Raw genomic sequence first — 18637 nt, forward strand, 5'->3', positions numbered from 1 at the left:
ATCCATACATGTTAAAAGACTCCAAGCATCATATTGCATTTAGTAAATCAAATATACAGTAATTTATACAAAACACAAACAAGTTATTAAAGAAAACAATATTTATTAAAATATAATATTTTTGGCATATGCTTTTGGGGGCAAAATAGCAGTTTGGGTCCAAACGACTGTGGTCGTGCATGTGAGCTCATTATTCACAAAGTACGAATTTGTGTAAATGGCAGGAAAACTGCGGCTTGCCTGTTACTCAGTTTTTTAGCTCAATATTTTTGCGTGCCCCCGAAACCAGTTAGCTTGCTACAGCTGCGGCTGTGTATGCTGGCAGTTCATATCAGCGAGTTATAACCATAACACCAGAGAAACTGCGGTTCCCCTGATATTTTGCCAATTTAGTTAACCCACTATGAACTGCAGATTTTTGATACTGATTTGTTGGGGGTGCAATGTTGGAACAAACCTGCTGCGGCTGGTTTGAACAGCATGGACCCAACCACACTACTACTTTGTCCCTATAATATACAACTATAATATACAACTATAATATACAAGACATACATGAACAATGCTGTATCAGTTAACTAATAACAAACTATACATGTATATAAGTTTCTAGATAAATGGTTGGTAAGAAGGGGATGGCGGTGGGTGAACTTTCAAAAAGGCATGTTGTAACTTGCAGTACTAAAAAACTAATACCATCAGTAGTGTTCAACACTTGCCTCTGAGGTGCTGGGATGCAGCTCTCGACCAGTCAGCAGTGATTGTCTTGAGCTATTAACAAATATGGTAGATCGGACTTTAAACTTTTAGATCTGCGTTCAAAATTTTATGTCAAAATTACTTTCTTTTTTTAATATTATTAAATAGTCCAATCCTCACTTCTTTCTCTTATTTATTTTTGGACTGTCCTTCTAAAATGCTCCAAAATATATAAATATTCGGTCGAGTATTTTATTTATGTATTTATTTTTAAATTCTACTCACTTTTTTACTAATTGCTATTTTCAAAATTCTGCCCCCTGCCCCCCCCCCCCCCCCCCCATCCCGAGTCAGGCCACCGATCTTATCGGAGGTCGGACTCTGGATGGGCATGTTCGAAACCCTAGTGGTATATGAGCACGTTAAAGTATAGTTACCTACTACCAAATATGGCGATGACCAGGAATGCAGCTACCCCTCTGGTCAGTGGACGGACGGACGGACAACTCATTTTACGTTCCCCTATCCACAAGGGTTCAGGCACGCCCACCACGGATTTAGCCTCTGACTTCGCCAGTGACTAACTCCGGAGCAGGAGGGGGGGGGGTAAGTTTGAGGTGGGCGGAATTTGGAAAAAAGCCATTTAGTAAGGTCAACGCGAGCGTGGACCAAATAGCAGACACTTCGCAAACTTGAAGTACACCGAGTGGGAGCCGTGCTCTGATTGGCTGAATTTCGATTCCTCGGTGAAGCCTGTATTTTACCTAAGTCTACAAAGAGTAACTGCATCCAAATACATGTCCGGACTCTAAAATTTAACCCAAAATAGTTAAGACTGCTCGGCCAAAAGGTTTTTAAGGTGATTTTGAGCAATTGATCGGGCGCCAAAATAAAATGCGTTAGACTATTTATAAAAATATAAACATAAGAATTTTGAACTGCTTCTAAAACGTTTAAAGTCTAACTAGCCCAATAAAGGAGGTTGATACCTGTCCTAGCAAAGGTTGGCGTCTATGGAGATCCGATGTACCCGGTGGTCTCAAGCTGCGGGAGGAACTGCCGGTAGTCGGAGTCTGCTAACGCCTCGGTGATGGAACGGTAGTGAGTCCCCGCGACGGTTTTCAGAACGCGATGTAGTGTCGGGTTGTCCATCTCCGAGAGTAGCAGTCCTTGGCTGAATATTCTGCTCCGGCAGATGGTGACGCAAACTGCGTTGTGTCCCTCCCGCATCTTGAGTCGATGTACAGCGAACTCCCCTTCGTCTGGATTGGCTGGCAATGGATTGTAAGCTAGGGCCTTGGGTCTGCTGATGAGTTGGCGTTCATCCCGGATGTTGTTCTTAACCAGTTGTTGGTAATGCTGGGGGAGACGGCTGGCCTGCAGTGACCACTGCTCCACTGGTTGTTTGGGTGTCTCCGGCGGTTGAGAGGGGCGGCTCGGCTTGGCTGGTATGGCCCCCGGGGGAGCGGTCGCCCTCCTCTTGACAACGGCCATCTTCCGGGCCTGCGCCTCAACGGGTGTCGCCAGTATAATCGGCGACAAGTCCGGAAGCGCTTTAGAATGGATTGGTGCAGGTGGCCGGTTGTACGGTGTGACGCAGATTTCCGTGTCGAACTCCGTCTCCGGCTCTTCCGTTTGCAGAGAAGCTTGAACATCCGGGACTGGAACCTCTTCTGCTCTTGTCTTCTTGCTCGGGTGAGCGGTGTTCGGCGGTCTAACAGAAGGAGTCGCCGCCGGCGGTTTAGCCACCGGTTTTGACCCCCCCTGCGTCTCCTCTTCCTCCATCTTCCTTTCTTTTGAATACGGTCTCCGTACACCAAGGTCACGGTTGCCCGTGACCCGGTGTATGAGACCCGGTACTCTATCAGCATTCCATAAGTCTTCATAAGTCCCTCCAGGTGGGGGGGCAGATCGAGAGAACAAGGGCTAACGTCCGTCTTCATCGTTGAATAAACTGGAATGCGCAAGAATCGACTGCAAGAATCGACTGCAAGAATCGACTCTGGTCAGTGGTGTCCAGTGTAACTGAGATGCAACTCTTGACCATGCAATCAACGGTTACAAATATAAGCTGCTACCAATACAGCATGGCCTGTAATGAGCTACTCTTGATTCACTAATGTCAAAACCTATATTAGCTCTGCCATTTACTTTTTGACCAACCGTTCAAAATTGCGCCAAATTTTCTAAATCAAAATTGTGCACCTTTTCTCTTTGGCATATTAATTGCTCCATTCAAAATTCCATAGCACCACAACCACACCCCTCCGCCTGCTACTGACTTGGTCGGGCTGCTGGTGCTCCCTTGCACCTTCCAGTGCAGGCAGTCCCTCCTCTCCCCTCCCCCCTTTCCTGTCATGGACAGAGGAGCCGGCCAAGGCTGGCTCTTGTGCCCATGACAGGCATGCGCTACAACAGCTTGTTCTGAATGTGCATGTAAAACCCTATGACCTGACCTGACCTCAGCATGGCCTAGTCTGCAGGTTGCTATGGCAATTCTGTGTCGGCAGGTACACATTGCATTCTCTGTGATCTGTCTCAGATGTATTAAAGATTACATGTACATGTGTGTGTATATATATACATGTATATATATATATATATACATGTATGTATGTATATATATATATATATATATATATATATATATATATATATATATATATATATATATATATATATATATATATATATATATACTAGTATACATACACATATATACATATATACATACATACACACACACATACACACATATATAGATATAGACATATATATATATATAAATAAAGCCACTACCATCTATAATTATGTAGTACCTGTATATGTACTGTTCTTACTAGCCTATAATGCATGCAATTGCTGTTTGTATTGTATAAACTCCACTAAGTGCTCACACTAAGTATAAATCTATTATTAAACAGACCATGTTTTGGATGATACCTTTCCCTCATTGCAGAAACTTATGATATGGTGGCCATCTTGAATCATGCCACACATATATGTTGATCTCATTTTTGTGGTATGCTGCAATACATTCTTGCATTGATGGCAGCAAATAATGCCCTTCATAAGACTTGGATGTTGATTTTATACATTTTATCACAGCTGACCACTATTTTGTTTCCTGCCATCTTGTTTTTCATTATTTTGACCACAAAATTAAATTTTTATATTTTCAACATAGATTTTTATGAATTAAATGTATCCACATATATGTTAATGCTAAACCAAATCCTATAAAAATTGTTGGGATACCAGTTACATACTTATTATTAGGTAATTTTCCACCATTTGTTTTGGCCGTTTTGAACCATAAAACATAATTTCTCAGATACCCAACATGTTTTGGGATTCAGCATCCCCAAATTAGGTTAAAAATCTATGTTGAACCAAACCCTTAAAAAATGCCCGTACATTTCACATTTCTGGGGAAATAATTGATACCATAATTATTTTTATGCAATCAAAAGTTCCTAATTGTATACATTTTCATCATGGAAAATAGATGTACTGGTATACCCATACATTGGGGGATGCAGTAATGATCAAACGTACAATAGATGTACTGGTATACCCATACATTGGGGGATGCAGTAATGATCAAACGTACAAAAGGTGTACTGGTATACCCATACATTGGGGGATGCAGTAATGATCAAACGTACAAAAGGTGTACTGGTATACCCATACATTGGGGGATGCAGTAATGATCAAACGTACAAAAGGTGTACATGGGGTAGAGGGGTAAAAGATTTTGTTCATACATATTTTATGGATGGCCCCATTAAAGCTACTGTTACCCTTTTAGGACATAACATCTTTTGCATAAACAAAGTTAATGTCATTCAAAATGTACTGTCACCATTGATGAATGGATGTTTTGGTGTTTGGTAACATTGATGGACATGGGAATGGGAACTCTTATTAATATGCCCATATCCTTAAAGGTTCAGGCGCGCTGACCACGGATCCAGCCTCTGACATAGCCAGTGGGTGGTTACGGGGCAGTTTGATGGACCTTGATGAGTAGATGATTCAGTTGGTTGGACGAGTAGATGATTCAGTTGGTTGGACGAGTAGATGGATGTTTTAGTTGGTTGGATCAATGGATAAACTCATTGTCTTAACTGACTGACTGCAAAACTATGTTTTAGTATTTGTGTAATATGTTACAGGGAGGTATGAAGGCCGTTCTATGGACAGACAGTTTCCAGGTGATCATGATGATTGTTGGTCTAGTGGCTATCATTATCCAGGGAAGTATTGAAGTCGGCGGATTTGCACACGCTTGGGAGATATCAGCCGCCAGTGGCCGCATCTACTTCACAGAGTAAGGCTTTAAATTAAGCATGACATCACAGTCGGCTTCATTTTTTGTTACAAAAACTTGGGATACATTTGACAAATACAATAAATAGTAGTAATAGATTATGAAAAACAAGATGGTTGTACGTTTTAGTATTATCAGGCTTGTACATGGCGCGGTTGCGACGGGTGCATATGCATCCCCCACTCCCTCACCCCAATTTTGTTTTGTTTTTTAAACAAAGGTCCACATCTAGCAAATTTAGATAATGTTACGTAAACTTTTTTCCTTGTTTTTCTTTTTCTTGGTGGGTTAATTCTTATCGTTTTATAAATTTAACTCATTGCTGACGTTCCACACACATACTGGTAGCACTTTTTTTTTAGCGGTTACGACACGCCGCCACATATATGGGCAACAAATATGATGTTAATCAAGGGAATGTATTCTGTATATCAATGATAATATTTAATTAATACATAGAGTACCAGCCATTGTTGGTCCAATCACGATGAATTCACACACCCATGCCCACACCCACTCCCACTCTTCCATTAAAAATTCTGCATATGGGCATGACAAGAACACGACATAGCCTTCACACAGTATATGTTTGTGTGCGTGCATTCATGCAAAAACCGGGTTTCCTCTCAAAATCTGTGTGGTCCGTAACCATATGTCTGACACCATATAACTAAATAAAATGTGTTGAGTGCGTCATTAAATAAAACATTTTTCTTTTTTTCTTTCATGCAAAAACAGTATAATAATACAGCAACACCATAATTTGCATGCAAATTGTAATATATAATATTTATTATAGCCATCTTAATGAAAAGTAAACATATTTTTTAAAGCTTTAAGTCTCAAAAATACACAAAAATATAAAAACCATAATTTTGACCTCAGTTGACCTTAAATAACCCCCAAACAACCTTTAAAGGTCAAAGTCCCTTGAGTACCTACAGTAATCATAAACCATATCATGGGAGCACCATTAAGCATGGCCCGGGTACTTATTTTTAACAAAACAGGCAACAAAAACCTTTTCAAAGACCTTTTACCGACTTGGTCAGGGTTTTATTATAAACAAAGAGTGACATTAATATTTAAATGATGTACTCACTGGTCATTAATGGGAACAGATTTTAAAATGTGCCAGTGGGAATGGACCCTCCTTCATTGAGGAAAGTTAATTACCATATTTAGATGATTTTTCTAAAACAAAACAAATTGTACCCACAGTACCCCCTAAAAACCATCCTTTTACATAAATTTTTAATATGCCGCTGAAAATATTTTTTTAAAGCAACACCAATACATGCACAATAGACATATCTCTAAAATTGCTTAATTTAAACTATGTTGGTGTAAAAAATCTAAAGTAGCATTCATTTATGTGATAAAAAGCATAAATGGTGACCTTTATTTGACCTTGAAAATGTTGGTCAAAATGACCCTTTCCAGATGTCAATCCTATTGGAATGTATTACTGGGATGGTCACCTTTATGCAAAACACTATGAAGTTTAGTCCCACAGGGTAGTAATGGTAACTCCCTCTGGCCCATGGACTATATGATGTGCAGTACAAATTAAAGTGCTGTGCCAGACCATACACTAAAATTTCAAATTCCACAATTAAATGCTTTCTTAATTCATTGCAATAATATTTTACACCGATATGTAAATCAATAATTACGAAAATGCCCCATAAAAGTATTAAAACATCACTCCCGTAGAACACTGCCGGAAACGACCGAGTAAAATTGTCGGTAAAAACATTTGCCTGTAAATAGCCATGACGTCACGAAGGGAACGCGCTTCACAGAAACCTACCACGAGATGACTTCCGACTGCCAAGCTCATTGATCATGCGATTCTTCTTTCGATGATGAATAGTGTAGTAATGATGACTGGACTAATTTTGTGCAACACAACAAATAATGCCTTATCAGTTTGAACCTGGAACATCTTCCGACGAACCACCGGCCTGACAGATGACGATGAAAATGGTCGTGGAGACAGCTTACCACTAATTTACAACTTTTATTCTTGTTTTGTTCTTTAGCTTTTCGTGCGAATTATTTTGCTACACTGTATGTTCTAATACTTGTGATGTAGTAGAGAAGACGATAAATAACTCTTGAATTCTACGAGTCAAGTGGACCCGATATCGGTAATTTTAAGAAATAAACAAAAACGACTTTTAGTCTGTCCCATCCCTCTATGAAGATGGGGTTTTTTTTTATGAACAATTTCAGTTTAGTTTGACGTAAAAAAAAAGAAGTAAAAGTGTTTTGGAAATAACAAAACAATACTATTTTTTGTGTGCAGTTGTGAAAACAGTCTGCTCAGAAATAAATAACTTATTTTAATTTTAAGAAATAAACAAAAACGACTTTTAGTCTGTCCCATCCATCCATGAAGATGTTTTTTTGTGCGAATAATTTCAGTTTAGTTTGACGTAAAAAAAAAAGTAAAAGTGTTTTGGAAATAACAAGACAATACTATTTGTCTGTGTGCAGTTGTGAAAACAGTCTGCTTAGAAATAAATAACTTATAGCACATTCCATAGTATGAAAAAAGGTTTTCTTTGTGGGAAGGTATAGTAAAATTAATTTATTGTATTTATAGTCTGTTTTACAGGGAACGCCTTTTTTAATACTATGGAATTTACAAGTCATTTATTTCTGAGCCGATTTTCTAAGATGCATACCAAAATTAATTAGCTTCTTTTTTTTTTCTCTTTTTTTTTTACAAAAAAACCCTACATTTGTGTAGGATGGGGCGGACTAGGCTATAGATACTTATTTGTTTGTACTTTATTGTTTTAATGTTTTCGAACTGTAAAGAAAAATCTCACAAATGAACGAGATGCAAACGACAACAAATCGGATCTCGATGATTGCACGAACCGTGCATGAAAAAACAAACTGACCGGAGTTGAAAGCATAACGCAATTTGGGACATTGACGATATGCAGCCCAAGGTCGTTTCGGTGTGGATGGCATCGGCTGTTGTCATTTGTTTTGTGTCGCAGAAAAATTGTTGGTACGGAATCTTTTTTTAAAAGCCATAACACATGGTATTCCCATATCTCGCTTAAGCCGACAAGCAAGGTTCGGACGAATCGAAATTAAAGTGCCTGCAGTCAACGGTCTCCGGCATTTTCTTCCTGTCCAGTATTTTCACATTGTTTTAATCAAATTCACACACAGATTATTCACAGCAACATTACTAGGAAATGCGTGAAGACTAAATTTATCGGCTTTTGTATTGCTACAGCCGCCAACAACACGCCGTTTAACCATAATAAACACAAAAGAAGCAATGAACAATGGCGCTGACTATCGAAAGGAGTTCCCTTCGTGACGTCACGGATCAAATCTTACGGAAATTCCCGAAACGAATTCAGCTGGTTCTGTTTTTCAGGGGAATATTTTTTAATTATTTACCAGTATATAATTTTTTTACATTTTTTTTTTTTAATTTTCTAATTTTAATTTCTATCTTGATTGATATAGCTCAATACATCATACATCTGGAACAGCACTTTAAATTTAATTTCTATAACAACACTTGTAATTAGATTACTTATTATTGTATCAATGAAAATATATTCTAATATTGAGGAGGGAGGCATGCCTTGTCACAGTTGTTTGATTGTTGCCTTTGGAAAACACCCTTTGAATCGCTTGACCATTATTGATTCCGAGCTGACAACCTACGACGCATTGTGGCCGCCATCTTTATGAGATGGGTCTATAGTTATTTAAAGGATTTATACTGTTATATCTTTCATCAAAACCACTTAACCAATTCCAACCATATTTTGTTGCAAACATGGGAAAACCAAATTTGTGAATTTAGTCATTCTTGGCCACCTAGCCACACACACTCACAGAGAGACTCCTTATTCTTTTCTTCCAGAATTGCTTTAACCGAATATTCTTCTTAAGTTTAAAGATCAATAGATGTTTTATTGAACTTGTGTATGGCATTAATGTCAAGGAGGGGATGGATTTTACTGTAGTTACATGTATATAAAGAAATGCATTTACTCTGTAATTACTTTAGATTGACTAAACCATTTCTAGCTAAATTTGGTTAGAAGCTTCCTTTACAAATAAAGAAACAAGATTATGAATTTGGTAATTGTGACACACCCATCCCCACCCCCACCCTCCAAGGGTCTGAGGTGTGGGGGACAAAAGGAGGAAAAATTAAGACACTTTTTTAAAATCATTGCTTCTGCCATAAATGCCAAACCTTGACACATGGAAAAATAAATTTTTGATTTTGGTCAGTCTGATAATCCTCCTCGCCACCATCAGGGAATGAGTGGCTGGGACAAAAGGAAAATTAAGCCAATTTAAAAAAAATCTTTTTACTTCCAGAATTGCTATAATTGAATAGTCTTCATATATGTAAAAGTCATTATATGATTTGTCAAAGTTGTGTATTTCATTAATGTTGTGTCCCTAAGGTTTACTATAGTTGTATAGGGAAATGCATTTAAACTGTAATTTCTTCACAACTACTACTACTAGACCATATTGAACTAATTTTAGTGCAAAGCTTCTTCAACTCTTGGTGAAACAAAATCATGAATTTGGTCATTCTGACCTTCCCTCCCCACATGGTGGAAACTGGGTATCATGTTACTCCATGGGTCTGGTAGGTGTGGTGAACAGTTTACTCATGTTACCATTTAGGCCCATGTGCCTTGTTTATTAGTCCCCTACCAGTGCAACTGGAGGGACTATAGGTTTCACCTCCATCCTCCTGTCTGTCTGTGTGCCTGTCCATCTGTCTGTCCCACATATAATTTTGCAAACATGTTTTCCACAATGCCTCAATAAGTTAGGAGATATAAAATTTTGTTTATATAGCTTTATCATGGACTGCTACAGATGAAGTTTGAATTTCATGGTGATACATGTGTATACCCATTTTGGAGTTATGGATCTCGACCTTAGGAGATACAAAACTTTGTTGAGCCCCATCAGGGACATGTATTGCTTCAGCAGTACCCTCAGTATGTTTGTTAATTTTAAAATTATGGGTTTTTCATTTGTTAAACTGTCAGTATGACATTGTGTTGGTGGTCTGGGTATGCATCTTTTCAACATATAACACTCATATTTGACCTGATTATCCCTTTAGCATGAATAAACCGACCCCTTCTGGAAAATGGAAAAATAATATCTAACTGGCTCCAAGAGGCTTGTTAAATTTGTAGCTAGACTATATATATTAACTAATAAAACAATATGTAGATTTCTATGTATCAGTGGAATTATTCATGATTGGCACTAATTACTGCATTTATTAACATTACTTTCGGACTGAGACTTAATGGGCGCAAGACTGGTTTTGATAAGACTACATGATAATTTGACAAACTCGGCATTAAAAAGTATCAAGTAAGCCGTCGTTTGACAAGCCTATCCAATAACTAGTTGAAAGCAGCCATGACAGCTGTTTGGCAAATAGTTTGTTTCATGTCTGTGAATGATTTAATTTACAAAATATACATAATATGCATATCTCAGAAATGGCAAAGTCTGGTTAATTGAAATATGTTCAGTGCATTGTTGAATAAAACATTACCATCAAATCAGATATATACGAGTCTCAGGATAATGTTGCAAGGGTATTCAACTATTCACTGTACTGTAAGATATGGGCCTGTTAAATTCTGGTCGGGTCTGCTAAAATATAAAAAGACGAAACATACTGGGCCGGTTGGAGAAAATAATAATTTTGTATATCTTGCATTCGCTTAATATATACCGGGTAATAGATGCATGCAGCTGGTTATTTCACTGCAGCTGGCTGCATGTATTTTGGAAACGCATGCATCCAGTGTGAATGCTGTCGTTAAAAACCGTTTATTTTAATTATTGTATCTCTATTGAATGTGCCATACCATATCCAATCGTAACGTAGCCCAGTGGGAAAACTCTCGCTTGATGTGCGGTCGGTCTAGGATTGACCCCCACTGGTGGGCCTATTGGGCTATTTCTCGCTCTAGCCAGTGCACCACGACTAGTATATCAAAGGCCGTGGTATGTGCTATTCTGTCTTTGGGACGGTGCATATAAAAGATCCCTTGCTACTAATGGAAAAATGTAGCAGGTTTCAGTGTGTCAAAATGACCATTTGTTTGACATCCAATAGCCGATGGTTAATAAATCAATGTGCTCTAGTGGTGTCATTAAACAAAACAAACTCCCTAACACTACATAATAATTTTTAAAGCTATACACAAAATTGCAGCTCAATATTTTGAGGCATTGCAAAAAAAAAAAAAAGGCCTGAAAACTCTATGCAGGATGGTTATAATCTGTTTTTAAGTTCATGGACCATAATTCTGTCAGAAATGGGCATATCCCCATGAAACCTAAACTTCATCTGTAACCTTTCATGATAAAGTTATTCACAGTATTTTAGCTAATATATCTTGAGGTACTGCTAAAACAAAGTCTGGAATATCATGCGCAGGACAGTTGTAGTATCTCATAAGTTCAAGGGCTATAACTTAGTAAATACAGTTGGCATATTTTAGTGAAACTCAAACTTAATTTGTCACTCTAAAGCTGTATCCTAGCTGGACGCGGGCGACGCGAGCCATTTTTATATGCCCATCTATGACTATCCGTCCATCTGTTAACTTTTTCTTGTCAAGACCATATCGTGTATACAGATGCATACAGGACCATCAAACCTCACATGTAGGAACAACTTGGCATGGCGGTGCACATAACAGTAAATCCTTGTCTGGACCATATCTTGCATACAGATGCATACATGACCATCAAACCTCACATGTAGCAACAACTTAGGATGGTGGTGTGTTGTATACTATTACTAGGTCACTGAGACCTACTTTTCACAGTCTACTGCACATAACAGTAAATTCTTGTCAGGACCATACTTTTCATGGTCTACTGCACATACAGATGCATACAGGACCATCAAACCTCACATGTAGTAACAACTTGGGATGGTGGTGTGTTGCATACTATTACTAGGTCACTATGACCTACTTTTCATGGTCTACTGCACATAACAGTAAATCCTTGTCCAGATCATATCTTGCATACAGATACATACAGGACCATCAAACCACATGTAGGAACAACTTGGGATGGTTGTTGGTCCAAAACAAACTGTTCATCCATCCCATTGCAAAAATTTCACATAATTAGAATTGAATCATACCCGTAACCTATTCATTAATATTTATGTTTTTTCATCAAACTCCTGATTGAGTGTCACTGGTACTCTTTGTTTTTAGAAACCATTGATTTCAATTGTTGTATCCTAACTGTATGTGTACAGCACTACAGATTGATTTAGTCAACAACAGCACAACAAGAGCAATACAAATATTTTAACTAATCAGACAAGTTTTACTTGGCGATTTCAATGGTCGAAGATAATTTCAAAATTGGAGACTGTCGTTATGGTTGCGTCTGGTTAGGATATAAATATTATTGCATCGCTCACGTCACATGCGCCCAGTAAAGCCTTGGTCAGACCGAGCTAATATGTTGTGCAATGGGGTGAGATTCTAGATATCTGTGATTGTCCCTGACTCAGCTACGATATTACAATCTTAGTTGTGTGGTCACACTGGAAATGATGGGTTTGCAATGCATCTGAGACAATCATAGGGAAATCATACGACATTGTACAACCATCGTACGATTTACTACGATTGTCTGCCGAGAAGCTGACATCATTGTAGGAACACGATTAAAGTTGTGCGATGGTCGTGCGACCTCGTACGATATCTTAGGATCCCACGTGTTTTTGAAGATGACCAAAAACCGCCAAGACGTTGTGCGAGGACCCCAGATGGCTGTGACATCATGCGATGTCACACGATCCCCCCCCCCCCCCCCAATGGTCCGCAATCACCCGAAATTCACCCATCACAGGTGGTCGTATGATGTCTTAAGGCCGGTGTGACCGTAGCTTTACAATACAGCTTAATTGATAAAGCTAGACACAAAACTTTAGCTTAGTATCTTGAGGCATTTTGAAAAAAGTTAGGAAAACTATGTGTGTGACAGACGGACAGATGGATGGCAGGATCAGCAGACAGATAGATGGGAGACGAACCTATAGTCCCTTCCGAATGAACTGGTAAAGGAGAAAAGTGATATAATGGACTTCACCTATTTTAGTGAAAAGTGAACATAATCAGTTCTGGTTGTCAACCTCAAAATTCATCTTTTAAATTTCCTGGATTTTCACTTCATGAATAGAAAAATGTCTTCTTTTTAAAGTTTCAGTCCTGATCCATCTGTACGTCACAGCGTCTGGTCACTAGTAATAGGTGGTGCATTTCTTTGGACATATATTTATGGCACGAATCAGGCCCAGGTACAGAGAGCGGTTACATGTCCCACATTGAAGAAAGCTCAGATGTAAGTCTCTTTAAAGGTACGTGGTCCCCTATCAGGGTTTCCACCAGAATTATTTTTCAGGATATGAAGTTCCTAGATTCTGTCCATATTTTTCTTCGTACTTATAAAAAACGCATTACTATGTGTATGTTGATTCTAGTGATAACTAAATGAATTATAATTGCAGACTGTCTCACTGTTGTATGTCCCTTATTGTTTACAACAATGTCACTCTACAATCTTTATGAGATAGACATCTTCAGAAAATTTGAAGGTACACAATTTTACTCAGTTTACCCTCTGCCTACGTGCAAATCTTGAAATCATCTTATGATAATATTTATTAATATACATGTATAATGTATTGGAAAAAGATTATATACATGTAGCACGAATCATAATTACACGCAAAATGTTTAATGTTACAAAATAGCACAAACTGTCAGGGTAGAGGACAAAAGTGTTGAGTTGATTTTTTGACATGCTGTTTATAAACAATCACTGCATTCTACAGAATTCACCAAACACTACGATCATAATTGCATTTTAAAGATTAAAGATTTTATTTTCTTAAACGAAGCTAGTAAAAATTATAGTGGTTTATTAAATGATATAAATTGATGTTAAATGTAAAAATATGGGAATTGAAAAGGTAAACCTCACATTACTTGTTCATATATTAAATTTTCAGCTATATATGTACTGTAAATTGTATGGAACATAATGCCTAACATCCTGACATGTGTAATACGAACAGTTACCTAAAATCTGAATAGTTTCAGCTCTCTATAACCAATATTTTTCATGCCGTGTTTACATGCGGAGAATAATTGGAAGTGTAGCCAAACGTTTTGGGCCCTTGTGGAATCGTACCAATGATTCCATTCCAAAAATTATTTACATGCTCATATACCACGAAGGTTTCAAGCATGTCTGTCCTGGGCATAATCTCTGGCCTTTGCCAGTGACTAAGTCCAGGACAAAGAAGGGGGGGGGATAAGTTTGAGGTGGGCGGAATTTGGAATACGAATTTAGTTGTGTCCAGCGACTGCGCGGACCGACTAGTAGACACCGAAAATGGGCCGTGTTCTGACTGGCTGAATTTCGATTCCTTCGGGTCTAACTAGAAAAAGCTATAGTCTACAGAGAATAACTGCACCTAACATCATGTCCGGACTAAGAATTTAAACCCAAAAATAAGTTTGACTGCTCGGCCGAAAAGGTTTTAAGGTGATTTGAGCAATTGAATGGGCGCCAAAGTAAAATGTGTTGGACTATTTATGAAAAAAAATAAACATACGAATTTTGAAGCTCGATCGAAAAGTGTTTAAAGTCCAACTAAGCCCAAAAAGGAGGTTACCTGTCCTAGTTAAGGTTGACGCAGCAGGACTCATGGTGAGTTGATGGGATGATCAGGGCAGAAGTTGGGGAGTCTTTCCATCAGAAACTGATTGTTACGTACAAGGGCTCCTGTGTAGATGTCCCGCAGTACCATCTTTAAGATGCGATGAATGGTCGCGTTGGGCATCGTAGGTATCAGGATTTCTTGTCTGTACACCCCGTCCTGCTGCGCTGTCACATAAAGTTGGTTGGATGTGGTGGCCTCCTGGATCTGATACTTCCCTTGTCCTGTCGGAAGTTGGCGCCAGTGCTTGTCTGACCAGGGTCCCTGCAGTTGTTTGGTTTCGGTGAACTCGCCAATGACCGTTGCTCTGTACTTAGCTGGGAGTTTATCACATACGAGAATCCAGTCGGGTTGGTCGGACTTCTTCGGTGAGGTAACCGATGACATCTTCCTCCTTTTGGATTCTCGCTGGATCTCCGCTGGTTTTCCAACAACAACCGGAGGTGGTGGTGGACTTTCCGGCGGGTCAATAATGACCACGTGTCCCGTGTCCATCGATGAAGGAACCTCAACAGGAGGGGCCTCCACTGTCAGTGGAGCTGACAGCTTTGGTCCCCCCTGGATGGTTCCTGGCGAGTGCTTCGGTCGAGTGGGTGGAGCCGGTGTAGCAGAATGAACCGCCCCCAGTGGTTTGGCCACCGGGTTTGGATCACCCTGCACCGTTCCGCATCTCGTCCTCCTCTTCGGGACAGGTGGAGCCGCCCCTGGATGGTTCCTGGCGAGTGTTTCGGTCGAGTGGGTGGAGCCGGTGTAGCAGAATGAACCGCCCCCAGTGGTTTGGCCACCGGGTTTGGATCACCCTGCACCGTTCCGCATCTCGTCCTCCTCTTCGGGACAGGTGGAGCCGCCCCTGGATGGTTCCTGGCGAGTGTTTCGGTCGAGTGGGTGGAGCCGGTGTAGCAGAATGAACCGCCCCCGGTGGTTTGGCCACCGGGTTTGGATCACCCTGCACCGTTCCGCATCTCGTCCTCCTCTTCGGGACAGGTGGAGCCGCCCCTGGATGGTTCCTGGCGAGTGTTTCGGTCGAGTGGGTGGAGCCGGTGTAGCAGAATGAACCGCCCCCGGTGGTTTGGCCACCGGGTTTGGATCACCCTGCACCGTTCCGCATCTCGTCCTCCTCTTCGGGACAGGTGGAGCCGCCCCTGGATGGTTCCTGGCGAGTGTTTCGGTCGAGTGGGTGGAGCCGGTGTAGCAGAATGAACCGCCCCCGGTGGTTTGGCCACCGGGTTTGGATCACCCTGCACCGTTCCGCATCTCGTCCTCCTCTTCGGGACAGGTGGAGCCGCCCCTGGATGGTTCCTGGCGAGTGTTTCGGTCGAGTGGGTGGAGCCGGTGTAGCAGAATGAACCGCCCCCAGTGGTTTGGCCACCGGGTTTGGATCACCCTGCACCGTTCCGCATCTCGTCCTCCTCTTCGGGACAGGTGGAGCCGCCCCTGGATGGTTCCTGGCGAGTGTTTCGGTCGAGTGGGTGGAGCCGGTGTAGCAGAATGAACCGCCCCCAGTGGTTTGGCCACCGGGTTTGGATCACCCTGCACCGTTCCTCGTCTCGTCCTCCTCTTCGGGACAGGTGGAGCCGCCCCTGGATGGTTCCTGGCGAGTGTTTCGGTCGAGTGGGTGGAGCCGGTGTAGCAGAATGAACCGCCCCCAGTGGTTTGGCCACCGGGTTTGGATCACCCTGCACCGTTCCTCGTCTCGTCCTCCTCTTCGGGACAGGTGGAGCCGCCCCTGGATGGTTCCTGGCGAGTGTTTCGGTCGAGTGGGTGGAGCCGGTGTAGCAGAATGAACCGCCCCCAGTGGTTTGGCCACCGGGTTTGGATCACCCTGCACCGTTCCGCATCTCGTCCTCCTCTTCGGGACAGGTGGAGCCGCCCCTGGATGGTTCCTGGCGAGTGTTTCGGTCGAGTGGGTGGAGCCGGTGTAGCAGAATGAACCGCCCCCAGTGGTTTGGCCACCGGGTTTGGATCACCCTGCACCGTTCCTCGTCTCGTCCTCCTCTTCGGGACAGGTGGAGCCGCCCCTGGATGGTTCCTGGCGAGTGTTTCGGTCGAGTGGGTGGAGCCGGTGTAGCAGAATGAACCGCCCCCAGTGGTTTGGCCACCGGGTTTGGATCACCCTGCACCGTTCCTCGTCTCGTCCTCCTCTTCGGGACAGGTGGAGCCGCCCCTGGATGGTTCCTGGCGAGTGTTTCGGTCGAGTGGGTGGAGCCGGTGTAGCAGAATGAACCGCCCCCAGTGGTTTGGCCACCGGGTTTGGATCACCCTGCACCGTTCCGCATCTCGTCCTCCTCTTCGGGACAGGTGGAGCCGCCCCTGGATGGTTCCTGGCGAGTGCTTCGGTCGAGTGGGTGGAGCCGGTGTAGCAGAATGAACCGCCCCCAGTGGTTTGGCCACCGGGTTTGGATCACCCTGCACCGTTCCGCATCTCGTCCTCCTCTTCGGGACAGGTGGAGCCGCCCCTGGATGGTTCCTGGCGAGTGTTTCGGTCGAGTGGGTGGAGCCGGTGTAGCAGAATGAACCGCCCCCAGTGGTTTGGCCACCGGGTTTGGATCACCCTGCACCGTTCCGCATCTCGTCCTCCTCTTCGGGACAGGTGGAGCCGCCCCTGGATGGTTCCTGGCGAGTGTTTCGGTCGAGTGGGTGGAGCCGGTGTAGCAGAATGAACCGCCCCCAGTGGTTTGGCCACCGGGTTTGGATCACCCTGCATCGTTCCGCATCTCGTCCTCCTCTTCGGGACAGGTGGAGCCGCCCCTGGCAGTTGAGCCGCCAAGTTAGGCTCCCCCTGTGTAGTCTTAGGTCGCCTCCTCCGTCTTCTACTGGTTGGGCGTCGCTTCGTCTCGCTGCCGTAATGTAGCGTCACGGTCGCTGAGTCTCCATTGTGCTCAATTCTATACTTGGCCAGAGGCCCAAGCGAATGAAGCACAGCCCCTAGGGTGGGGGGGGAGAGAAATCGCCACGTTCTCAGAACACAACCTCATCGTTCGAGAGAAACTGGAGAGGCGTACCAATGATATCAAACATTTAAAAATAAAATAGGTCAAATTTATCTTTTTTCTTTATCTGAAGAAAGATGGCCAACTGCACATGCACTAGGTACAGCCCTGTTATTAAAACCTACTTCTTCTAATCATCTCAGACTAGCAATTTTAAACTGTCTTTGCATCATCTGCCAATGTTCAAATGTGTCAAGAAATACAATAGTTTATGTACTGTTTATGAAATGATAACTTCTAATAGCTTAACATTCATTTCAGAGCCATGTGGATCAATATGCCTGGTCTTGTTGTTATGCTGATTCTTTCAGCCATGACAGGCATTCTGGCTTATGCATTTTATGAACACTGTGACCCCAAAAGCTTTGGCCTGATATCTGCTGGTGATCAGGTATAATGGTTAACTTTTATATAACAGTTTACAATAAATCTCAACTTGCTATCAATAATTTTATATTTTAAAGCTTTAATCTCAAGTGTAGCTTTAATAGTTAAGTGTCTTGCTTTAGATATATAATGGACAAAGTAATAATATTAACATTATTGATCAATACTATTGGAAAGAATTAAAAGAAACCAATGATTTACAGCTAGTCCGAAGGGACGTAGTAAGTGTGGTTAAGAAAAGTATTGTTTTAATATGCAGTGTGCACTAATTTACAGCATATTATATATTCCGAAACAACAACCTTCATTTGACTTTGAAAATGTAGGTCAAATTGACTAATTATGAAAATCCAACAAATAAAAAAAAGAAAGTTTGGATATTTAGCGTCACAAAAAACATAATTTTTTTTTTTAATCTTCCATATA

General features: G+C 41.6%; 1 protein-coding gene across 1 annotated transcript in view; it reads left to right on the forward strand.

Annotated features, from left to right (window-relative positions):
- LOC121379046 (sodium-coupled monocarboxylate transporter 2-like) overlaps window positions 1-18637 on the forward strand; it is an 86127-nt gene that overhangs the window by 32164 nt on the left and 35326 nt on the right. Inside the window, exons 5-7 of the mRNA XM_041507490.1 lie at window positions 4878-5032; window positions 13310-13450; window positions 18086-18215. Coding sequence (XP_041363424.1) covers window positions 4878-5032; window positions 13310-13450; window positions 18086-18215 — 426 coding nt within the window. The remainder of the gene's footprint in view (window positions 1-4877; window positions 5033-13309; window positions 13451-18085; window positions 18216-18637) is intronic.

The sequence above is a fragment of the Gigantopelta aegis genome, chromosome 8 (genome assembly GCF_016097555.1).
Source record: "Gigantopelta aegis isolate Gae_Host chromosome 8, Gae_host_genome, whole genome shotgun sequence".
Taxonomy (NCBI): Eukaryota; Metazoa; Mollusca; class Gastropoda; order Neomphalida; family Peltospiridae; genus Gigantopelta; species Gigantopelta aegis.